The sequence below is a fragment of the Pelecanus crispus genome, chromosome 2 (genome assembly GCF_030463565.1).
Source record: "Pelecanus crispus isolate bPelCri1 chromosome 2, bPelCri1.pri, whole genome shotgun sequence".
Lineage (NCBI taxonomy): Eukaryota > Metazoa > Chordata > Aves > Pelecaniformes > Pelecanidae > Pelecanus > Pelecanus crispus.
The window spans coordinates 126,600,052-126,622,251 of record NC_134644.1 but is presented as its reverse complement, the minus strand read 5'-3'; the positions used below and the strand labels follow the sequence as shown (position 1 = coordinate 126,622,251).

The 22,200-nt window shown below is 44.0% G+C and overlaps 1 protein-coding gene across 2 annotated transcripts in view; it reads left to right on the top strand.

The window, feature by feature from the left end:
* GAREM1 (GRB2 associated regulator of MAPK1 subtype 1) overlaps nt 1-17,309 on the top strand; it is a 99,591-nt gene extending 82,282 nt beyond the window's left edge. Inside the window, exons 4-6 of one of the 2 annotated variants that reach the window (XM_075705944.1) lie at nt 7,018-8,196; nt 13,251-13,417; nt 16,400-17,309. In XM_075705944.1, coding sequence (XP_075562059.1) covers nt 7,018-8,196; nt 13,251-13,417; nt 16,400-17,309 — 2,256 coding nt within the window. Of the gene's footprint in view, nt 1-7,017; nt 8,197-13,250; nt 13,418-16,396 lie in introns of both variants that reach the window. The other variant, XM_075705942.1, reaches the window with a different exon arrangement.
* The last annotated feature ends 4,891 nt before the right edge of the window (nt 17,310-22,200 follow it).

Here is a 22,200-nt window from a genome sequence, read left to right as displayed (position 1 = left end):
GTGAAGCTGTTTGCAGAGCCTTTCCAGGATGGAGAAGTGGGTTAGTTAATTAGCCCTATAATGATTCTTTTCTTTCTTATCAAAGACATTGTTTGGCTGGTGTGAACTTTTGATACCCGATTTGTTTAATTTTTTTTACATAATCCTCTTTCCACAGTGGTTTAACTGTGTTGGCCCGTACAGTGTGCATTTTGGCAGAAATAAATCTATAGTGAAGACTTGCCTCTTTTTTCTTTCTCTTTTCTTTCTCTTTTCTTTCTCTTTTCTTTCTCTTTTCTTTCTCTTTTCTTTCTCTTTTCTTTCTCTTTTCTTTCTCTTTTCTTTCTCTTTTCTTTCTCTTTTCTTTCTCTTTTCTTTCTCTTTTCTTTCTCTTTTCTTTCTCTTTTCTTTCTCTTTTCTTTCTCTTTTCTTTCTCTTTTCTTTCTCTTTTCTTTCTCTTTTCTTTCTCTTTTCTTTCTCTTTTCTTTCTCTTTTCTTTCTTTTTTTTGACAAATGTTAATGCAGTACAGTGAAGCAAAACTGATCTCCTGATTTGGCTGCAGTTCTATTAGCTCTGATAAACTTGCCCTGAGTTTCCATAAAGCACATATATAAAAAGTTGTAACCTACACTGGCCTTTTTAAACGCTGCAATAGCGACTTTCTTGAAATCGGTTCGTGTGTAGGTTTTAGCTCCAAATTTGCAGGCAATTCATCGTACTTCACCTTGAGAATTGGTGCTTCAGTCCCCTCGTTGCCTTGTGGCTCGACGCCAGCCCTGTGATGCTGCAAACCTGGGCTCCAGGAAGGTGGGGGTTCTGCTCTTCCCGCTCCGTCCCCGGCGCGCGCGGGCTGTGGCACCTCCGTGCCGCGCGCTGGCGGTGCGCTGCTGCGGCTGCCTCTTCCCTGCAGCGCCTGGTGCACGGCTTGAGCGAGGGAGACGCAGACCTGCTGCTTCGTGCCCGCATGGATGCGCCTGCTAGAGGGTTTCTGCTCTGAAAGGAGCCCGGATAGTGAGCGCCGTTGCCTCGCAGTGGTTTCGTGAGCTGGTCTTCCTGACGTCCCACCTGAAAAGACGCTTCGTGTTAGAGCTCTGCAGTATTACCTGTCACGTTTTGGGTCATTTTTGGAACACTTAGATTTATTTGAGACATCCTTCAACAGCACTAAAGCCGGCTTTTAATGTAGCTGTCGGGACAAAGTCCCTCTCAGCTGAGGGGGAAATGCACGTATGCTAATGTGAAGAGTTGTACTTGCTGATTCTCTGTCTTGGGAGACAGACGTTTATGAAGGAAAAATGGGGTACTGTCTTGCTAAATTTAGTCAACTTCCTTGAAAAAGTTTGCTTATTTTTTCTGCTAATAGCTCTTCTGAAGACTCTTTGTTTTATATTATAAAAAATCTTTATATTGTAAAAAATCTTAATATATATAGTACATATTACATACATTTTTTTATATATATATGTAGTGCTATGGTTCGTCCTTTGGCTTTAATAGTAAAATACATATGCATAGAATCATAGAATCGTTTAGGTTGGAAAAGACCTTTAAGATCATCCAGTCCAACCATTAACCTACACTACCAAGTCTACTCTAAGCCAATCAAGGGTAGACTAGACTAAACCATGTCCCGAAGACTAAACCATGTCCCCGTGCAGTAACTAGGTATCAGAGACCTCGCAGTTAGAAAGAGCTCTACCAAAAAAAAATCCTAACTGTGTATTTTTAAAGTGAATGCAATGCTTGCATTACTCTAATAAAATCTAGCAGGTATAGCAAGCAATATAAAGCCACAAATCATTTTTTATAAGGAGTTCATATGTGTCCAAGTGATTAAAGACTTCTACTTCAAACTATAACAGATTAGAACAATTGGAGTCCAGCATAGGATATTGACTCAGGTGTTATTGAAATCTATTTTTCTGACTTAACCATTCCTTAAGCAAAAGAAACAATATACTTGAGCTTTCCCAGAAGAACGTGTTTCCTAAATAATCATTCATCACTTTCCTGATGCCTGTCTTCTGCGGTAGATATAATTGGCTTCTGAATGTTATTGAATTATGGGAGTCTTAAAATTTAAAACATTATAGTGGCTTAACCCACTGCTGTTCTGCAGTGTGTTTGATAAGGTGTCTGTAAGCCAGTAAACTTTCTGGTCAGCATCCTGGCATCAGCAGTGAACAGTTAGGATGGATCAACATCTGGCAGTAGGAAGGTGGGGGGCAAGTACAGCATGGAGTAGGTTCTGGTTTTGTGGGTCCTCTGCATTAGGAGTTGTTCAGTTTGAACATCTGCTAGTGATTTCTAGATGGCTCTGGAGTACAGCGTGGCAAGCGCTGCCTCTTCCACAGAGCTGGGAGCGCTGATTATTCTCACCTATTACCAGAAAGTGAAAACTGGCTGGGAAGGGCAAAAGAGGGGTGAGGGGGAAGTAAAACTGCAGGAGTCATTGTTATAATGCGTAAAACGTTATTGTTACAATGCATAAAGCATTGTTGTTATAATCTGTAAAACAGAGAGAGCAACCGTGAAGATAAAATGCGTTTGGGGAAGGAGTTATTTCAGGATGCTCCCAAGGCTAGTAGTTCAGTAACTGGAGGAGTCTTTGTGTTTATTAGGTAATGACAGCAACGGGAGGTATGGTGGTTACTGCTGCAAGTTGCTGCACTGGAATTGTCCAGGGAAGAATTCCTGAAGATGTGAGCAGGGGGCACACACAAAAAAAAAAAAAACAAAAAAACCAAACCCATGAGGGCACAGTCCCACTACAGAGATGTTTGAGATGTTCTACCTTCCTTCCCCCCATTCCTTCAGCTGGTCTCAGCCTCCTACCAGTTGCAAGGTTTTCACTCCTGAAGGTTGAAAACCGAACCTGGCAGAAGTCCCGAAGGAGGCAAGAGCATTGCTCGGGCGTGGGCAAAGCAGGAGCGAGCAAGTGAGCTGGAAGCATGGGGCAGAGCGGAGCCGCACTGGGACCGGAGCTGGCCCTCCTGGGTATGTGACGCAGCTGAATGAAGGCTTCTTTCTGCCTTCTGTGTAGCGTTACCCATTTTCCAGAACTGTGAGAAGATTCTAACCTTTTGCCACAAAATAATACAGTTATTTCTGCATCAGTCTGTGTTCTGGACTACCTTAACTCTGCTGCTCTGAGATAGTGCGCTGCTGTCTTCTCTCTGTCATAGAGCAGTGATATGCTGCGTCACATGCACGGCCTGGGACATGCCACTAGCGGGTCCAAGTGTCTAAAATAGCGCAGGGCTCTGCTACACCCCGCCAGTGACTGCGTAGCAGGAAGCGGAGGGTGCACGGGACATGATCTCAGCAGGGGTGTGAAGGAGCGTAGGGGGGGTTGAAGGTGCAAATCCTGCTGGGTCAGCGCTGGAAGCTTAGAGGGTAGAGGGAGCCGAGTCTGGTATGGTGTTACCCATTCTGCCTTTTAGGAATAATTTATGATACACAGTTTCCCACAGATCATGTTGTCTTTAAGCGTACTATTTGGCGTAAATCAAATCTGTTCTGAGGAGCTGCTGTGCCTGACTGATTCCTGGGCTGATGGGGACCCTGTGAAGTTCACCAAAGGCAGGTGCAAAGCCCAGCATCTGGGACGCCGTAAGCCCTGCAACAAGCTGACGGGCTAGAAAGTGGCTCTGTGGAAAAAGTCTGAGGGGTACCTGCTAGACAGCAGTGCTGGTGTGGCAAAGGTGGCCAACAGCATATTGGGCTGTATAAGCAAGAGTGTAGTCAGCAAGTTGAGGATGGTGATTATTCTCCATCATTCAGCACTTGTGATGCTGCAGCTGGAGTATTGCTTCCAGTTTTGGAAACAGCTTTTTTCCAATAAGCCACTAATACAAGGAAGATGTTGATGTGGGAGCAAATCCAGTATACCAAGATGGTCAGGGGGCTGTAGCAAATGACGTATTGTGAGAGGCGCGGAGAACTGGGTTTGTTCAGCCTTGAGAGGGCTGAGGGGAGATCTCTCTGCTGTGCATAGCTACCTTATGGGAGGGTATAAAGAAGACAGACAGACTCATCTGAGGCGCCCAGTGGGAGCACAAGAGACAACGCACAAGTTGGAACATGAGAATTCTGCTCCAATACAAGAAAAAAAAAAATTAACATGAGCATGGTTGAACACAGAAAGAGATTGCCCAGAGAAAATGTAGATTCTCCATCTTTGGAGAAACTAAAAATGTAACCAGACATGGCCCTTAGCAGCCTGTCATAACTACACCTGCTTTGAGGAGCAGGTTGGGCTAGATGACTCTGGGGGTCCTGCCCACCCTGGAGGAGTCTGCAAGTCTTACCTGATGTCCTGTGCTAAAGTCCATGGCCCTTTGTTTGATTTTCATAGGTCATTGCTACAAGGACAAAGTAAAGATTATTTAGCTACGTAATCCGAGAAACAAAAACTTAGAGATATCTGCATGAGTTTCTAGATTATTTTAAAGTGATTGGTATGCATGGTATGATAGATATTGAGAGAGAGAGATATGATATATATGATATGTATGGTATATATTTGTTGCTAATGTCCTTGAACACATATTTACCCACCATGTACGCTTTATAGTATTAATTAGCATGTGGTAATGAATGAATTGACGTAATGCAAGAAGAGAGGAGTTAGCTTTCTTGACTTTCAGAATTTAAATTTTTAAATTATACTTAGTCTGCTGAGGCGTAGCAGCAGCCTTGACATCACCATAGTAGGGTTTAGTGGATAGGGATGAAGTTGTGCAGTCTTAGACTTTTCATTCCACTTTTTCTTTTTTTTTATTACAATTTTGGACAGCAGCTGATACCTTACATTTTTATTCAGAAGGAAGAGTGCAGAACAGTATTTTTCTCAAGAGTGCCAAACTAGAACCATGGCATGATTTTTATTTTGTTCCAGCACAGTAAAATTCAGCCTTATTTCACCTGTTTTTATCCTGTGACTATGTTAAAAAAAAATGAAGTAATGTTTTCCATATTTTTGATTGAGAATGATTTTGTATTTAAACATGGCTGTTGAATTTAAAAATCCATTTGCTATTTGGCTGGTTGAAATGGGTGCCATTAATAAGCAGCTGCTTTGTGAGACCTTCGTTGTGAAGCTCGGCCAGTTAGTTACATCTGTGGTTTCACATCTGACCCACCGTTTCCTTCTACAGTGGCTTGTTTGTTTGTGAATCGCCAGGGAACTGCGAGTTGGCCAAGCAGGAGCTTCCACAGCCATAGGTTGTGACACCGTAGGTTGTGGCACCTCCCTCGCTCCGGCCGGTGTCCCGCAGGAAGCGAGAAAAAGCTGTAACCGCACTGTCTCAAGTTAAAATTTCTGACGGTGTAGCCCACGTTGTCCAAAGAAGCCATTTGTGGGGACCTGTCGATGCTAGAAACCAATATTCTTACAGAACGTGCCCTTTCAAAAAGGGAAAGGGGAGACCGAGTGGTACAAGCAGAGAGGCCAGCGTATCCTCAGCTCTTACCAGCTCCACCAAAGGCAGGGCTATGTGGCCAGCCGCAGCTCTGTGGTGGTTTTGAGGAGAAACCAGCAACGAGCATCACGCTGGTGTTATCAGCAAAAAACCCAAGTGCTTTCCTTTCGCGTCGTGGCGTTTCAAAATGTTGTCTGGCCAGTGGTGTGAACTGTGAATGAGTATTACGTACCATAAAACCTAGTAGTTTCCTGGATTAGACCAATTAGTGTTTGTTTAGATAATTCAGGGCTTGAACGACTTCCTCTCCGGAAGCCCCAAGACTGAAGTGCTTAGCAGCACACCACAGCTGAGCTGCCTGTGCCTTTGCTCTGAAAGGCTTGCAGAAGATAATCACAACTTTACAAATACAGGCGAATTGCAGATCACGTCTTACAAGAGGAAGCGTTACTCACAGCACTTCTCAGTTATTAACTGGTTGGAATTACAGCCTTGATTTCATGCAATGGCTATTCTGTGATGTTACCTGAATTTGAAGCCCGGAATTTGAACTTCACCCAGCTCCATGAAGGGGTTGCAGAGGTGAGGAAGGGATATACTATTTTAGCGTATGTATTCATTTGCAATTTTTTTAGTGTGTTCCATATTTCCAAATAAAATGGTCTGTAACAGGCCAGTAGCATTTATTTGATGCATCTTCCTTTATGAGTGGGTGTCTGCTGCTGCTGAGGAAGAGCTGGATGGGTTCTGTTAGGTCCCTGAAAAGGGCTTTTCACATCAATCCACTCAAATACGAAGCAGAGCAATCTTGTCTATAAAGAGTTATTCCAGTCTTAAGGAAATAACTTTAGGAACAAATGAGCCTTGGACATCTGTTTTGCTTTTTTTCTTTCCAGTACAATTTCCATACTAGAAAAGCACACACATGGCTGTGCATATGTTGTTTAATCTCTTAATTGCAATTATGATCAAAAAATGAGGAAGGAAGTCTATGACTAGGAGAGCAAGGCAGAGGGGGAGTTAGGCATATGGGATAGACCGATATTCTTGACTTCTCCTTCAGGGAATAGATGTCATCTGTCATTCCCCCTAGCCTGGAAGAGATTATATCAAAGGGATATGCTTCATCCATAATGATGAGATCACCTTTTCTGCTCCTCGGGGAGCTGAAGGTGGTGAAAGAAGTTTGCTTCCCTCAAAAGCCTGGCAAATAAGTTCTAGCAAACAGCAAAAACAAGGGGGCGGGAAAAAGATACCCAAGGGAATCCAGACATGTTCTGTCATAGCTGTATGACACAAGTGGCTATGTGAATTCCTGGGATATGTGGATTTGTCCTTTCTTTAAAAATTGGTTATGTTTGTTCTTATGCCTTCTTCGGCAGTTTCAGATGGCTGTTTCCCCTCACGTAAGATGCAGGAAATGCAGAACAATTAAAAAAGGTTACTTGGCCGAGCTTCAGCTTCACCTTGCATTTGACTACTCAGCTGTTCAAATAAAGCTAGTTTAATTTCTCCCAATATATAGTCTTGTAAGTTCAGTCTCAATAGATCTGATATGATTTGAAGTATTATCTTCAGTGGGGGAAACCCAAATTTTCTATTCTTGTTTTGCAGGTGGCTTCAGGTGAATGCAATGAAGACACTGAGGTTTACAACATTACCCTTAGTACTGGGGATGAGCTCACTTTAATGGGGCAAGCAGAAATCCTTTATGCAAAATCTTCTAAGGAGAAGTCACGACTCAACACCATCTTCAAAAAAATTGGGAAACTTAATTCAATTAGTAAGCTAGGCAGAGGCAAAATGCCCTGCCTCATCTGCATGAACCACAGGACCAACGAAAGCATCAGTCTCCCTTTCCAGTGTAAGGGCAAGTTTAGCACCCGCAGCCCCTTGGAGGTGCAGATGCAAGAAGGTGAGCACACAATTCGCAATATAGTAGAAAAAACCAGGCTGCCCGTTAACGTGACTGTGCCAAGTCCTACACCGAGAAACCCTTATGACCTGCATTTTATCCGTGAAGGGCACAGGTACAAATTTGTCAACATTCAAACCAAGACTGTGGTGGTTTGTTGCGTGCTTCGTGGCAACAAAATTATTCCCATGCATTTTCCCTTGCACTTGACCCTTCCGAAATTTACTTTACCTGACAGTCTGGTGAAGGGGGAGCTGTGGCACGAATCCCTCATCCAGCACTGGTTTAATATCTGCCAAGAACAGTTTGACATAGATGAGTATTCCCGTGCCGTGCGAGATGTGAAAACTGACTGGAACGAAGACTGCAAGAGCCCAAAGAAGAGCCGATGCACGGGGCACAGCCACGTGCCGAACTCCCTCAGCTACGCACGGGACGAACTTACGCAGTCCTTCCACCGGCTTTCGGTGTGCGTCTATGGAAACAACTTGCATGGGAATAGTGAAGTGAACCTTCACGGCTGCAGGGACTTGTGTAACGAGTGGGCCCTGTTCTCTCACGACGCCCTTCAGTACCAGGAGTCTGGTGACAGTAGCAGCGATTACCTTTTTCCTGAAGTTAGCGAAGAATCGATGTTTCTGCCTACAAAAACAGAACTTCCGTATGAAGAGCTGTGGTTGGACCAAGGGTCTGGAAAGGCTGGTGACCAGCCTCTCACTCGCTCGCTAAGTGAGAAGAACAAATGTGACAACTACAGAGGGTCTTTCCGATCAAAGTGTGGTACTGCATCTCTTCCTGTGCCTGCGACTGTCGGAGCGACCACAAAGTCTTCAGATGTTTCCCTACCTCCACCTCCAGTGCCTCCCAAATCAGAAGCAGTAAGTCAGGATTATTTATGTTGGTTTGTTTCTTTTTTTAGCCGGTGAAGAGTTTGCTTGGGGATTTTTTTTAGGGAAGACTTGGGGGAGGGGGGGCGGGGCACATGGAGGGCAAGGAAATGGTGAGACTTTGCGAGATGTGCAACTTCACCTAGTTTCCTACTATAAGGAAGTGTAAGTCATGTCCTAAAAATCACCGGAGTATATTTGATATAACTGATGTAGTAGCTTAATCCTGATACTTTCAGGTGATATTTATTGGGCTTTTTTGCTCCCATAAACAAGGTCTAAGAATTGCTAGGTCACTTCCTTCCCTGGCTTTCCACATCATCACTCCACTTGGCCTCCATGTTTTCTCGTATTTTCTGTGGCTGGAGCGTGCAGGGCATGACCCCACTTGGAACTGCCTCGGATCACCTTAGTGTGCGCGTCTTCAATTAACAGGCCCTAATAATGAGGACAGCTAGAATTTTTATGGATTTGAAGTGCTTGTTAATGAGGGATTAGCCTCTCTGTTACAAGTCTATGGTAGATTTTGAAGATTGACCTCAAGGAAACTTTATCAAACTAGACCTGAACTAATCGCTCTGTACTGCTTATTAAAGAAAACTTGTTTAAATAGGATCTCTGCAGAGTTGATAAATAAGCCTTCTAAGGGACTCAGTTTTAAACAGAGCGTGTTTCCTGTCCTAGGGTTTCTAATGAAAATTCATGGGAGAAATCACTTCTCCAAACCTGAAATGTCATGGAGACTTCAGAGGCAAAATCACAAGTATGTTTATCAACAGGCGCTTATGTGGACTGGGTGGAAAATCCAACCATTACATGGTCTCTTGACATAGTCCTAAACATGAAGGAAAGAGGAAAACTTCCCCCAGGAAAAAGTGTTTAGGAATCTTTAGCAAAATTGAAGTGATACATACTTAGGTCACATGAATCTTGACAGATATTATAATTTAACAAACTAGTTTTGCAGGGGTTTTCCTGGAATTTAAAGAAAATACTGTTCCATTTGCAAGTCCATATTTTCAAGAGCATGGCTGCACAATAAGCTGAGACTAATCTAAGACCAAACTGCAGCAAACCATGATGATCCCATCTCTTTCCTATTCCCATCTTACAGTCCAGCAGCGTTGGCCGTAGCCGTTCCATCATGAGCCAGGTCACAATCTGGTTCAAGCTAAGTTGTATTTATTTGTACTGGGTTAGCCTGCAGTGGATTGCTGTGGGGATCCCCCCGGCCAGGCCGTGCAGGTGCTGGGGAGGTGCGGCGAGGAGAGGGGAGGAGAACACCAGCGCGGGCACGAAATGCACGACTGCACCTCTTTGACCGTGCCGCCAAAACTTGCCCAAAAAGCAGCCTCAGCAGCTTCAGCAAAGACAGGAGAGTCAAGATATTATATCTTCTTAGCAAAGGGTGTTCATGTGTAATGCCTAAGTGCAGGAACCCAAGAGCACTTCCTTGCCTCTGAGGCCAGGTACACACTGACACTTTGTCCAGACTATTTTGGATGAGGGCCCAGCAGCACCGTACGGGGATGAAGTTCCCTGGCAGCCTACGCTGATGTAAGCCAGCGTGGGGCTGGTCCCACCCTCTTCCTCCTCCTCCTCCTCCTGGTTTCCCAGCCACGTGGTCCTGGCTCCTCTTTTGCGCTGGCTCTGGCACTCCTGCGCCTGGGCAGGCAGCCAGGTCTGGGTCTGGAAAATGATTCGCTTCCTGCTGATTTCTGTGAGCTGAACTGCTCCGGCGCGGGGTCAGAGGAGCGCCGGGGAGCGGGTGGGAGGGCGAGGGAGCGGTGGGGGAGGAAGGCTGCTGCCGCAGTGGACTGAGGGCAGCCCTGTGCCCGAGGCGTGGGTGATGGGATGCTGGGAGAGCTGTGGAGCACCTGCACAGCATCCGTGCGGACCCTCACGCGTAGGGAGACCTCGTGGCATAGTGACTCCCTTCTAGGGGCAGCGGGGTGGCCTTTGGGATACCTACGTATGCTGCCTTTTAAGGTCACTTTGAAAAGTGTGCGATTTTGTCATGTGTGTCTTACGTTACTGAGGGTAATGTGTGAGTGCTGTCAGCAGTTCCAGTATTGCTTTCTAGCCGTGCAGGAGAACTAATTTCTGCTAAAGAAATTTGCTTGCATTTAGAGGTGGGCAGAGGGTGTAACCCCATAAGAAATAAAACAAAATAAAAAAGACTGCATCTCCGTAGATGATAATAATTTAGCCTCGGTTTTGTGGCTTCCTGGAACAGCTTTGGAATGAGTATCAGTGATCTACCGAATTCATCAGTGGGCTGGGGCCGAGGAGATGTTTGCATGGTTTCCACGTAGGGTATTTATAGAATAAGTAGATCTCAGGAGCTGCTGATGAACATGCGGTTTAGTCATCACTCCCTCTGGAATGATATTCCATAGCGTTTCTGTGTAAAGGTTGGCTGGCAATTGTATTTTTGCATGCACTAAATTTAAAATGTGTGTGCAGGAGCTGTTTGTAGGAGAGAGAAAAGGACACTCGGGTGCTTCAGAAGCTGTTCTTGTTGTCTTCTCACCGGCAGGATGAAACGTTCTGATATATAATGCTTATTTTCTAAGTACCTTTCAGAAAATCAAAGCAGCATGAAGGCAGAAGGGGAGGAGGGACATGACCTTTGAATTAAGGCCTGTGAATTAGAAATTGCTTCAGTCCCCAAATGCTAATTTGCATAAAATCAGAGGCCGTTTGATTTAAATCCCAATTGATTTAAAGCACGTCCCCGATGGAGCGTGCCAGCAGTTCTGGCTCCCGTCGGCAAGGAGCATTGAACCGCTTTGCATTACGCTCGTGGTCGTGCCAGCGAAGGGGTGGGTTTTATCCAGGCGGCCTTGGAAGCGGTCACTGTGATGGGCATCTGCGATGCCCAGATTCAGGAGTGACACCCCAGGGCCCAGGGGGTGCTGGCGGGGCTTGGGCTGGCACCAAGGAAAAGGAGCAGAGGTCTTAAAATCCACCTCACGCCATCGGAAAGGGATCGCCATCCCCCAGTCACAGGAAGGAGTGCTGGAGCATAGGAGGGCTCAGACGTTCAGTGCAAAATGCACTTTATCCGTATCTGGCAGCCGCGTGGCATCTAGCACTTCTGGGAGAAAGAGTATTTCCTTGTAACAGCAGCAGCCATCGCAGCCGTCGTGTCGCACCGTGGCTCTTCCCCTCCTCTCCTGAATGTATTTCGTCGCCGTTCGCTTGGACCTAGGTGAGGGTAGCTCTTCTCTGAAGTTTCCCCTTGCTCTTGTCAGTTCAATCTGCAAAAATCTCTCCTTTTTATTCTCCTGCTAGGTTTCCTGAGGGCTGTGTCTGGCAGCTGTAATCGCGGTCTTGTGACAGGGACCAACTGGGACTGCAAACCGCTATTATTTATGGCCTTGTTCTGATCTGCAATCTAGGTCAGCAAGGGAGCTTGGCGTAGTTTGTTATGCCAGCACCTCTGAATGCCGGCAGTCTTCCCAGGAAAGAATCCCTTTAACCCCTTGACCGTCTGCTGTGCTCCAAGAGTTCCCCTGAATGGTCTCTCTAACCCAATGGGTATATATTCAATAGCACGCAGTATTAACTTTGCCTAGTCTGACTTGGGAAAAAAAAAAAAAATTAAGTCCTTAGGCATCCTTGGGGCACAGCACTAAAATGGTTGAAAAGTTTTATGCCTGAATTCAGTAACAAACATGAATAAAATTGATTTTTTTTTTTTCTTGAAAGAGCAAATAAGAACCCTTAGAGCAAGATTTATTTCAGTGTTTTATGCTGTTGGGCATTTCCTGTAATTTTGACTTGTTTTGAATTAGGGAAAAAAATGTGCTGCAATGTCCTAGTCCCCAATTTTCCATTTCACAAAAGTACCAAATGGGTTGTTGCATTTTGAAAGCACTGAAGTGGATTGCAAAAGGTTCCACATTTATTTTGTTTTTAAATAAATTAAATCACTTTAATTGCTAATTATGTGTTGCAGAACTGCTAAGATAACTTCTAGTTCTGCAGTGTCGTTAAATTTAAAAATAAACTATAACTTTCGAACACAAAGAGAATTTCCCTTTTCTGGTGCATCTAAGACTGTTTCAGACAAGGAGAACATAGAGGTCTCCTCCTGCCCAGGGGGAGGTGGTGAGTCCCTAAAAATCTTGCCTTGCAGCCTAATTCTCAGTAGCCTTGCTCACCTCTAGCCGTACTTCATAAAGTTCCTCTCCCGCATATGTACTGATGAGATTAAGGTCTTAATTCCATCGTTTTTTTTCTATGGGGATGGATCCTGATATTTTGCTCCTACCTAGGCAGACCAAACTAAATTTCAGATCAGCAGTGCCACTGTCATGTGTTTTAAGCTGCAAAGTTGGCTGGCTGCAAGAAGTAGACCTGTTGGCTGGGTGCATTATTTGAAAAGGCTCTTCTGCCCACATCTTTCAACTTACACGTTTCGTAGTTAGCCTTATCCTGGACTGCTTTGGCAGCTACAGAAGGACTGAAGCTCCAGGTTTGAGTCCCAGCATCTGGTAAATACAAGATACATGTACTGTTCCTGGGGGAGGAAGGCTGGGAATTATCTTAGAGCTGGATGGCTGAGTATCACTGGTGAAGTAAGTCAGGAAATATCAAAGTCTGTTGAGATCTTTTCATTACGTAAGGTTGGTTTAATGCATCTAAACAAACAACATCAATGAAGTTTAAGCCTAATTAATTGCTTCTTACAAAATGTAAAATATCTGGAACAGTCTGTCTGACTCTGTACGTTACTGGAAGGGTCTTTTACATTATTTCATTGCTGCTACTTTTTAAATGTGTGGATATCAAACTACTGAAAAGCACCCTAAAAAAGATTGCTAGTAGTTCTACTGGTAGCAAGCCGTTCTTTTGGACTTCTTTGACAGCCACATACTGTTGCAAATGTATATGCTTAGCATCATTTTTCTCTTCTCCTCCCTTTTTAATTATTTCCTTTCACAGAATAAGGCAGAACCAGATGTGTTTCATCTGGTTGAGAGTGCTGTTGCTCAGATTTTCTCACTGCTTACTTAACACGTTCTTTTTTTGTACAGGTAAAAGAGGAATGCAGGCTCCTGAATGCTCCCCCTGTCCCACCACGGAGTTCAAAGCCGTCCTCCACCAGTCCTTCCATCCCTCCTCGTACAGTCAAACCGGCACGACAGCAGACCCGCTCTCCTAGCCCTACTCTGTCCTACTACTCTTCAGGACTGCACAACATGTATGTATTTGGGCTGTGAGAGCCCCATGCTAGCAATTCTTGAGAAAGTTACATTTAGCAGTATTCTTTTCGGAGGTGCTTGTTTATAAAGGCATGGTACGGTGTCAGTTGCTGACTTTTTGTGAAATGGGCTAACTTGTCAAGTTATTTTTAAAGATTCTAGAGGAAGCAAAGCTCCAGTAGAAACTATGTTTTACTAGATAGGACATGATATTTTATGTTAAATACCTGCAGATATTGCTATAGGTAATCTCACTGTAAGGTAGCAGAGGCTGTCTAAATGGAAAATCCCATACAGTTCTGTGTAATTCTTGAAAGGCTTGAATCTACAAACCAGAACACCTCAAAGCTAGTTTTTGGGTGGGATTTCAGTGCTACATGCATGCGGTGAAGCCACCTCTGATAAGCAGGGGCACAGAAGGGGTGGTAGTAATCCAGAAATGTGTTGTGCCAACTATATGGGAACCTACTGGGTGGGTGTGATGGAGAACAGAGAGGCCAGCAGACACCACTGAGTGCAAAGTGAGTTACATCGGAATGGGGGCAGACGGCTTCCAGATCAAACCCACTTCAGCACAAACCTAGCCCACAAACTGGAAAATCCACTCAGGCTAGTCGACAGTTGACAGTAGGTTTTGAATTATGTGGCTGCCTACCTTTTCCTAGCAATGCAATGTTCTTCCTTTGGCTTTAGAAAGTGTATACACATTTTGAAGTCTCACCTCCTTTTTGACTTGAATGTCTTGTTGACATTATTTTTGGTATCTATTCAATGATAAGATACTACCTGTCTGGATATTACAAATTGATCTGAAATGCCACTGAAATAATTTCAGCCTAGATGCAATTGGTATAACAACTTAAGCTGGAATTGCCTTTCTAAGCCATACTGCACATTTCCAGCTTAGTGTTGTGTATCTGGCAATGATCACTCTAGTTCAAGGCTGCTCATTTGTTTTTATGAAAGCCTGTTGGGTAGTTCTGTCAAGGTCTACTCCACAGGAAGCACAAGACCTCCCAGCATTTGAGGCCCACCAAATGCTGCTTTCTCTCTTTGTAGCTAAGAATACATCTGCCTCCCAAGAAACCAGGAAAACAGTGAGAAGTGAAGTTTCTCAGGAATGCAGGTGGTATTATTTGCCTCAAACTTCACAACGTTTGCATGAAATTCATTTCCAGCTTTGGTCCAGACCAGATATCTCCATCTTGGTAGAACTGACCTAGTGCTGCAGAGGACGCTGCTAGAAAATTGGCAATGTGTGAAGTAACCAGATTGCTGGTGAAGTTGCTTTTCAAGTCTTGCCATTTTTATCAATTATCTTACTTTCTGGATCATGAAGGGTTGCAGCCAATATTTTAAACACAAACAAAACCAATATGATTTGTCCTTATCTGCCTATAAAAATGCCTGATGTCCAACTTCAGCTGTATTTGAGGTTTCTCTTGCATCCTTTGGCACTGAGTCCTAGTGAGTTAATTTTGGTGGAGGGTGAATAAGGAAGCACTTTGAAAATGTTAATTTATTAGTTTTCAGTAAGTCCGTTAATCTTTTAAATCATTAAATGTTCCTATTTCTTATATTATATTAGAGAACAGAAACAGGATCAATCAATTTAATTCCTCTGTATGGTTAGTTGTTTACGACACCTCACTGACTGTCTTTCTGATTTGAACAGCCCGATGGCTAGATTTGTGAAAAATGCTTTGCACTGTGTATGTTACAGCAGTTGGCCTTTAAACAGCCAGAAGGACCAGTTGACTGTGTATCCTGTTGAGGAGAAAAAAAAAAAAATCTGCTATTGCAAACATCCAGCTGCTTTAATTTACAGACTTGTATTCGTGACATAAACAGGAAAAAAAAGTTTGAAGGGCGTAGAGTGGAGAGCAAAGGATGGTTAGACAGAGGGAAACTGCATCTCTTGGGGCTGAGTTTTATAACTAATTTTCCAGTTATATATATTAGAGTTGCTTTTACGCATCTGCACTTTGCGTTTGAGCTGGGCAAGTCCAGGTTGGTTTCCTCTCTGAGTCACTGTAAGTGCACAGGGAACTATTTTTTGTGTCGATCCATTCAAAACTATGCTGGTTTTTTTGAAAGCTGCTGCCTTCCTCAAGCAGTTTTCACTGAGCTGTCACAGAATGACTGCCTAGTTTCTTTCTTGAGTAGTTAGTTTCCAGAAGAGAGAGGTGAGTAATTAAAACAATTATTTCAGCTGTTGGTTTCCCTCTGTTTTGTTAGGTAAGGATTGTATAAATCTGCTGATTGTTTTCCCAGTGTTCTGGCTTAATTGGCCAGAACTCTGGAGATCAACTAATCCTTCAGACTTTCTAAAATAAAGTGGCATAAAAGCAGCAAACATTTGCTTTTGATAACAGGTTGCATGCTTTTGTTGGCATCCCTGGTGCAGTTTTTGCACTGGTGACCAGTGGGGAAGGATCCTGTGCACATGCAAGTGCCATAACAAATGAAAATGTTGGCTCCAAAAGGGCTTTTGGTCATCTCTTGATGTCAGTCAAGCTTGGGTCTAGTGCAATGGTGACCTGCCTCTGTTATGAGCTTTTGCATACCATGACATATCTGTGATATATAAATATAAAATACAGGATTAGAACATCTTCTAGTATATGTGAGGCTGTTCCTTTTCCATGGTGCTGTCCCTCAGGAATTCAGCAGTGGAAAAACTGAGTGTTCAGGAGATGACACAGAACTGAATTGAGACATCTACTTTTTACAAGCTTGAAAAAACCAAGATGTGAGGCTTTTGGGTATATCAGCATCTTGTCAGGCTTGTAGAAGGAGTAAAAGAACCATCAATGCATTATTTGAACGTGTTGTTGATTCAAATCTGAAAAGTTCTGCTGGAGGAAAGATTGTTTCCTTGTGACAGCCACCTTCTGACTCTGTCAGATGATTTATGAATTTATTCAAATGCCACTTTTTTTTGTACTAACGACATCCTTTCTGCTTTGTTCCTTAAGCAGTGTCACAGAGACCGACAACACCACCCCAACTGAGAGCACACCTGTTTCCTGCTACCCTTGTAACATGATGAAAACCGAATCCAAAGAGCCTGAGAGCACGATGCCTTTGGGAAGCCCCTCAACTGAAGCTCTGCCTTCGAGGTTATCTTGGCCAAACCATTTTTCAGGAACTGCTGAAGGCCTGAATAGGAGTGATTTCCTGCTTGATCCAAGCAGGAGCTACAGTTACCCCAGACAGAAGACTCCAGGTACGCCAAAGAGAAACTGTCCAGCACCTTTGACTTTTGAGTTTGATGGGTGTGAGCTCCCAGCGGGGTACTCCCCGCTGACCCCAGCAGAGTTCACAAACACCATCTCTAGCTGCCCAAAGTCGGCAAGTTACTCTCTAGACTGCACTGATGAGAAAACTCTGGGAGACAGCAACACAAAGCAGAGCCATTCATGTCCTGCCTTACCTCCTCGGGCACCGAAGTCAAGCGAAGAGAAGACAGTTACAGACATGTGTCCCTTGCCACTGAAAATAGATGGTGCCGAGGAGGAGTCAAAAACTGGTTCTCCAGACCTCTTGGAAGATCAGTATCTTGTTAAAAAGGGCATGCAGGATACATTCTCTGTGTCTTATCCCTTCTCATCTCCCCTCCACCTCCAGTTAGCACCAAGATCTTGTGGGGATGGCTCTCCCTGGCAGCCACCCACGGACCTTTCTGGACTCTCGATAGAGGAAGTGTCTAAATCCCTGAGGTTTATTGGTCTGTCAGAAGATGTCATATCGTTTTTTGTTACAGAGAAGATCGATGGCAATTTACTGGTTCAGCTTACAGAAGAAATCCTGTCAGAAGACTTCAAGCTAAGCAAATTGCAGGTTAAGAAAATACTACAGTTCATTAACGGCTGGCGGCCCAAGATGTGATGCTGACGTTATTAGTGAAACTGTACGAGATGTGCTCGATGCACTTCAGCTAATACATCACTTCCTGTTTTTTGCACTAAAAGCCCTTCCTGTAAATAGTAGTAGAAAAATTCTTACTATGCAGATAAACGTTTTTGAGTGGTGAACGGATTTTTTTTTTTTTTTATGTCAATAATAAAGGTAGAGAATCTGCAGAGGCGTGCCTTGTGCATCCCTGAACATTCAACAGCTGCTAAAAACTGGACACTAAGGGAACTTTTACTCCATAGTCTGTTAAGACTTAGTCGTATTTATTACTGAACAATTTGATGCTGAAAGACACACACCGATCCAGTTTACAGTTTTGTGTTAACTGCAAAAAAAAATGTATTTCTTACGGGATTATTTCTGTTCAAATAATGTTTGGCAACATGCTGTGACCTTCCGTTTCTGTTAACAAAAAGCATGTTCAGATATACAAAAACATCGTTTCGACACTACATCTGAAAATGTTAAGAATTGCTGTGAAGTGCCACTAATACACTATTCTTGCAGCATATTTTTATTAACAGTATCTTCCTGACTACCTGTAACGTGGATACATTTTCCATGTTACTTTGAGCAAAAAGAGTTAAATGTTTCTAAAACAAGAGTCTTGCTTAGCTCATTGCCCAGAGGGGAGGGAGAAGGGGGATTTTCCTACTGAGCCTCTCTGCCCTGGCCAATTAAAAGTTTATGACCTGTAGATTTCAAAAGTTGCTTTTGTAGTCTGATGGATGGAGTAAGTAGCATGACTTCTAGTCGTGCAGCTTTCTCATGGGAAAGGCAGTTCAGTGCACAGACTCTTCTCTCAGCAGATCCTGCCTGCCGCATTGGCCTGCTAGCACAGCCCTTGCAATAGCCTTGCTCTGGCGAAAGGCAACCTCTTAGATTTCCTCTGCTGCTGTTACAATCATCTGAAAATGCGCTCGATGTGCTATCCTATTCCCGCGGTCGGATCTGTGTGGGAAGGTGATAGTACTCCTGTAGGATGCCTTTGGAATAAAGCATTAGCGAGGTGGGTACAGAAACAGCACATGGCACGCTGGTAAGAAGGGGCCGAGTGAGGGCTTGGGCCGTGCCTTGGGAAATGCTTGTGATGTTTAAGTTCACCTGTCTTGTTTGCAGTAGGCTAGGAGGATGTGGGTGTCAAAGTGGGAGGGACTGTAGCATTGTAAGATGTGCTAATTCGGTTGCCCAGCTGCAAAAGCTCACTGCAATAGATGTCCCAGGGAAGCTGCAATCAAAAGGGAGCACGGAGATGGGAAGGGGATATTAGGCTGCCCCTGGAGACCTTTCAAATTTAACTGCTCAGAAGGCTAGAAATAGGATTAACTTTTGATAGTCCCTTGCTGATTTCCTGCGCTTGGCAGAGCTCTCCAAAAAGTGTCTAAATAACCTCAGGTTCCTCTGCTTTTGTAGTACTGAATGCAAGGATTTGCAGAGGTCCTCAGGAAACAGTCTGTGGTGTCCATCCTCAGCAGCTGTGTGTGCCCAGGATCCTCAGGTGGTCAGAGCCAGGGATGCTGGAGCAGCTTCACCTTCACCTGCAGCTGAGCAGAGGCCTGGCCAGGGTGACACCATCACCTGCCTTTCTTACCTTTTTGAAGTACAAAAAAAAAAAAAATCTCTTTTTTCCATTGGGAGGCATGTAGTGGAAGCATCAAGAGGAAATACAGAGGAGGTACAAAAATGAGAGGCTGCTTTTGCCTGTTTTCTCAGCCATCTTGACTCATTAAAAATAATTTATTTGCAAATGGAGTTTTCTGTTGCCTGGGCAAATTTCATGTCATGTCTCCATGCCGAAGCCAAGATGCATCATTTGTCTTGCAGTAATGCAAACCACCAGTTCCCAACCAGAGAGCAAAACCCAATTGATGTGGGTACTAGAAAGCAGTGAGCCAAAAAAAAAAAATCCCAATAGAAAAACCCCAAGAGTTCATAATTGTACTCTTTTTCTTAATGTATTGACTTTTAGCAACAGATCAATAGCTTTCTCTGGATGCATTTTAATTAGCGTCCTGAAACATTTTAGCTGTAAGTAAGACTGAATCAAATTCAAGTACTGTTCAGATGTGCATGCTTGTTGGTAGGCATGTGGAAGTTGAAGTAAATTGCATTTTAACCCTCACTATGTCAAATGAGCATTCAAGTTTGAAAGGGACGAATTTTAAATGTCAGGTACTTCTCTTTGTTTTGCTTGGCTTGTTAATTCCAGGTAAAAAAAAGTAAAATCAATCTCTCCTCTCTCTCTCTCAAAGAGGAGATGGCAGTTTTGTCTTGGTAATACTAACATTAAATATTTGAAATGCCCTCAGGATATTAACATCCCTGAGAAAATAGCGTTGTCTGACTATGGATGGATACTGTTATCTCTGCTTACCTGCTTGGAATGGTTTTTCTTGCAAGCAGCCTGGTGGGATTTGCATTCGTGAGTGTGCTGCATTAACATTACGTATGCATAGACCAAAATACAACTGGCCTGTTGAAAGGCCCAGAAATGTGCAATGATTTCAGAAGCAGATCCTGTGTGCAAAATACAGCTAAAACCTCTAATTGCAAACTTGCTATTGATGTCCTTCCAGTTGTCTTGTTCTGGCTTGGCACCGCTTACTTATTTTTATGCATAATATGTTAGTATTTGACCTTTTCTTTTGCCCTGAGCAGCTCATCACCTTAATTTTCCAAGCCTTATTTAGCAATTTAGGTGTTCCTAACCTTTGTGTTGTGTGAATTATACGACTGCAACATCAAGCCACCTGCTGTGATGCCCAAGCTGGACTGAAGCATCTGCTCTGGTGAAATCAGGAGAGGGATGAGCAAACCGGGCAGCTGCAATATGGTGGCTCAGCCTCTCCACCACTGTGTAGGTAGCCAGGCTATGGCAGCACTGATGTCCGTGGGATCTAATTTATTTGCTTTCCTCTTGAGCTTTGTTGCCTTGGTGTTAGAGGGTCAGGACTGTCTTTGGTGCTGTAGAAGGCAGCACAGGGCAGACCAATGTGAACGCGTCGGTCTCACAAAAAGTCCCTGGCAATAAAGGGATGGTGGCACCTTTGACATGGGGCAGGAGCAGAGGAGTCCTTCAGGCCTGAGCAGAGAACCACGTGGTCTCTTTAGAAGGATGGGGTGTAAAGCCTGGAGACTTAAATCTGTAAAAGGTTACAAAATGCTGCACAGATTATTGTACTTCAAGATGGAGGGTGACTTTAATGTTCCCACTGTGATTAGGAAGTGTCTGAAAGCCCTGGGGAATATCCCTGTGATACGAACTTTTTACCAGCTGATGTGAACAGGAGGAGACAGCACTCAGTATTTAATAGGACTTGCAAACCGTCCCAGCAAAAGGAGCAGAGCCGGGGCATGGGCGCTGTCGCGGGAGTCCCTTGCTGCTGAACTGTTGATGTGGGCTCTTGCCTGGTTTGGTGCAACCCAACCAGCCTGCGCAACGAGTGATCCCAGGTAACTCCCAAGCACGGCTCGGAGGTTAGCAATGGGGGAAACCAGACTGGTTTTGGAGAGCGATGGGGTTCAACCGTGTTGATGTGACCTGTGCTGGTTGTCCTTGCGGGCTGAGAGCAGGCTCTGGCCCATTTTGTTTACCAACAGAGACGTAGCCATTGAGTTCAAACAATATGTGTCATGCCAGAGTGGACCTAAAATGTTTTACTTTTTGGAGGCACTCTGCTAAAATAGGCCAACCCTAACCTTGGACTTCTTTCCTCAGATTAAATAAATATAGGGCCTCTGGTGTTTGTTTAGTTATCAGTGTCTGAAGTTGTGTGTTATCCTCAGAGTTTTTGTTTGCCTGGGGGGTTTTGGTAGCAAAAAATCTGGTGTGTCATTCTGTATGGAACTGTCTCTTTGTCCTGCACCAGGAAACACATCCTTTCTATGCAACAGTTGTGTAGCGGTGCAAGGACTGATGCTGCCTTCAGCAGCAAAAGCTGGATTCCGGCATGGGGGCTTTTCTGGAGGTCAACACAGAATTGTTTAAGGGAGAGATGGGGAGGAAACCTGAGGGGGGAATGCTGGTTTCCTTTAAACGCTCATTGTGCCTAGGATTAAGATTCTTTGTATTGCTGGCTGGCTAACCAAAGCTGTATTGAAATCAACTCAAAGTGCGTATTTGCATTCTTATTCTTGCTGTATTGTAAAAATTGCCTACAGCTAGAAACTTAGAGACAGAAGACATTTGGTCCATCCAAAATTAGAAGGAAAATGTATTCTGAAGTGTTCTTTGCAGCTAGAAGCAAGGGTTTGAAGTAACTGTATGTTACACAGGGTTTTTTCCAATACAACAGTTTTACTTGCCACTTTAATTGACTTTATTCCACAACAACAGCTTCAAGAGAAACAGCATAAATAACAATGCTGTCTCAAGAACCACTGTGTTTCAGATCTGTCTATAAATACGTGAAGCGTTTTCTCCTATGTTTTCTTCTTGAATCAACTCCTTGATTGTCTCCCCATTAAATAATGCAGGTCAGCAAAGTCCTGCCTGTGGGCCAGGCAGGGGGTACGCCACGCTACTTAAAAGTCAAACACCAGCCCTATGTGAAAGGACAAGGGCTTAGCCCAGCTCTCCTGGCTCCTCTTTTTGATGGTCTGAAATTGCAGCGTTGCCATGTATGAGCTAGAAGGTACGAATGAAATCATAATCAAAGTGAGGGATCATCCATTTTATTCATGGTATTAGTGACGGCAGGGCAGTAGGGAAATGCAGGCCCCTTGTTGAGACCTAGCAATAAATGACTCTTCATTTGTTATGTCTTAAACTCCTAATAGTCCAGGAGTTGTTCAGACTTTACCATTTCTGTGCGTAATAACCAAATTTTCAGCGTGAAAATCTGCAGAGTGATCCTCTTGACTT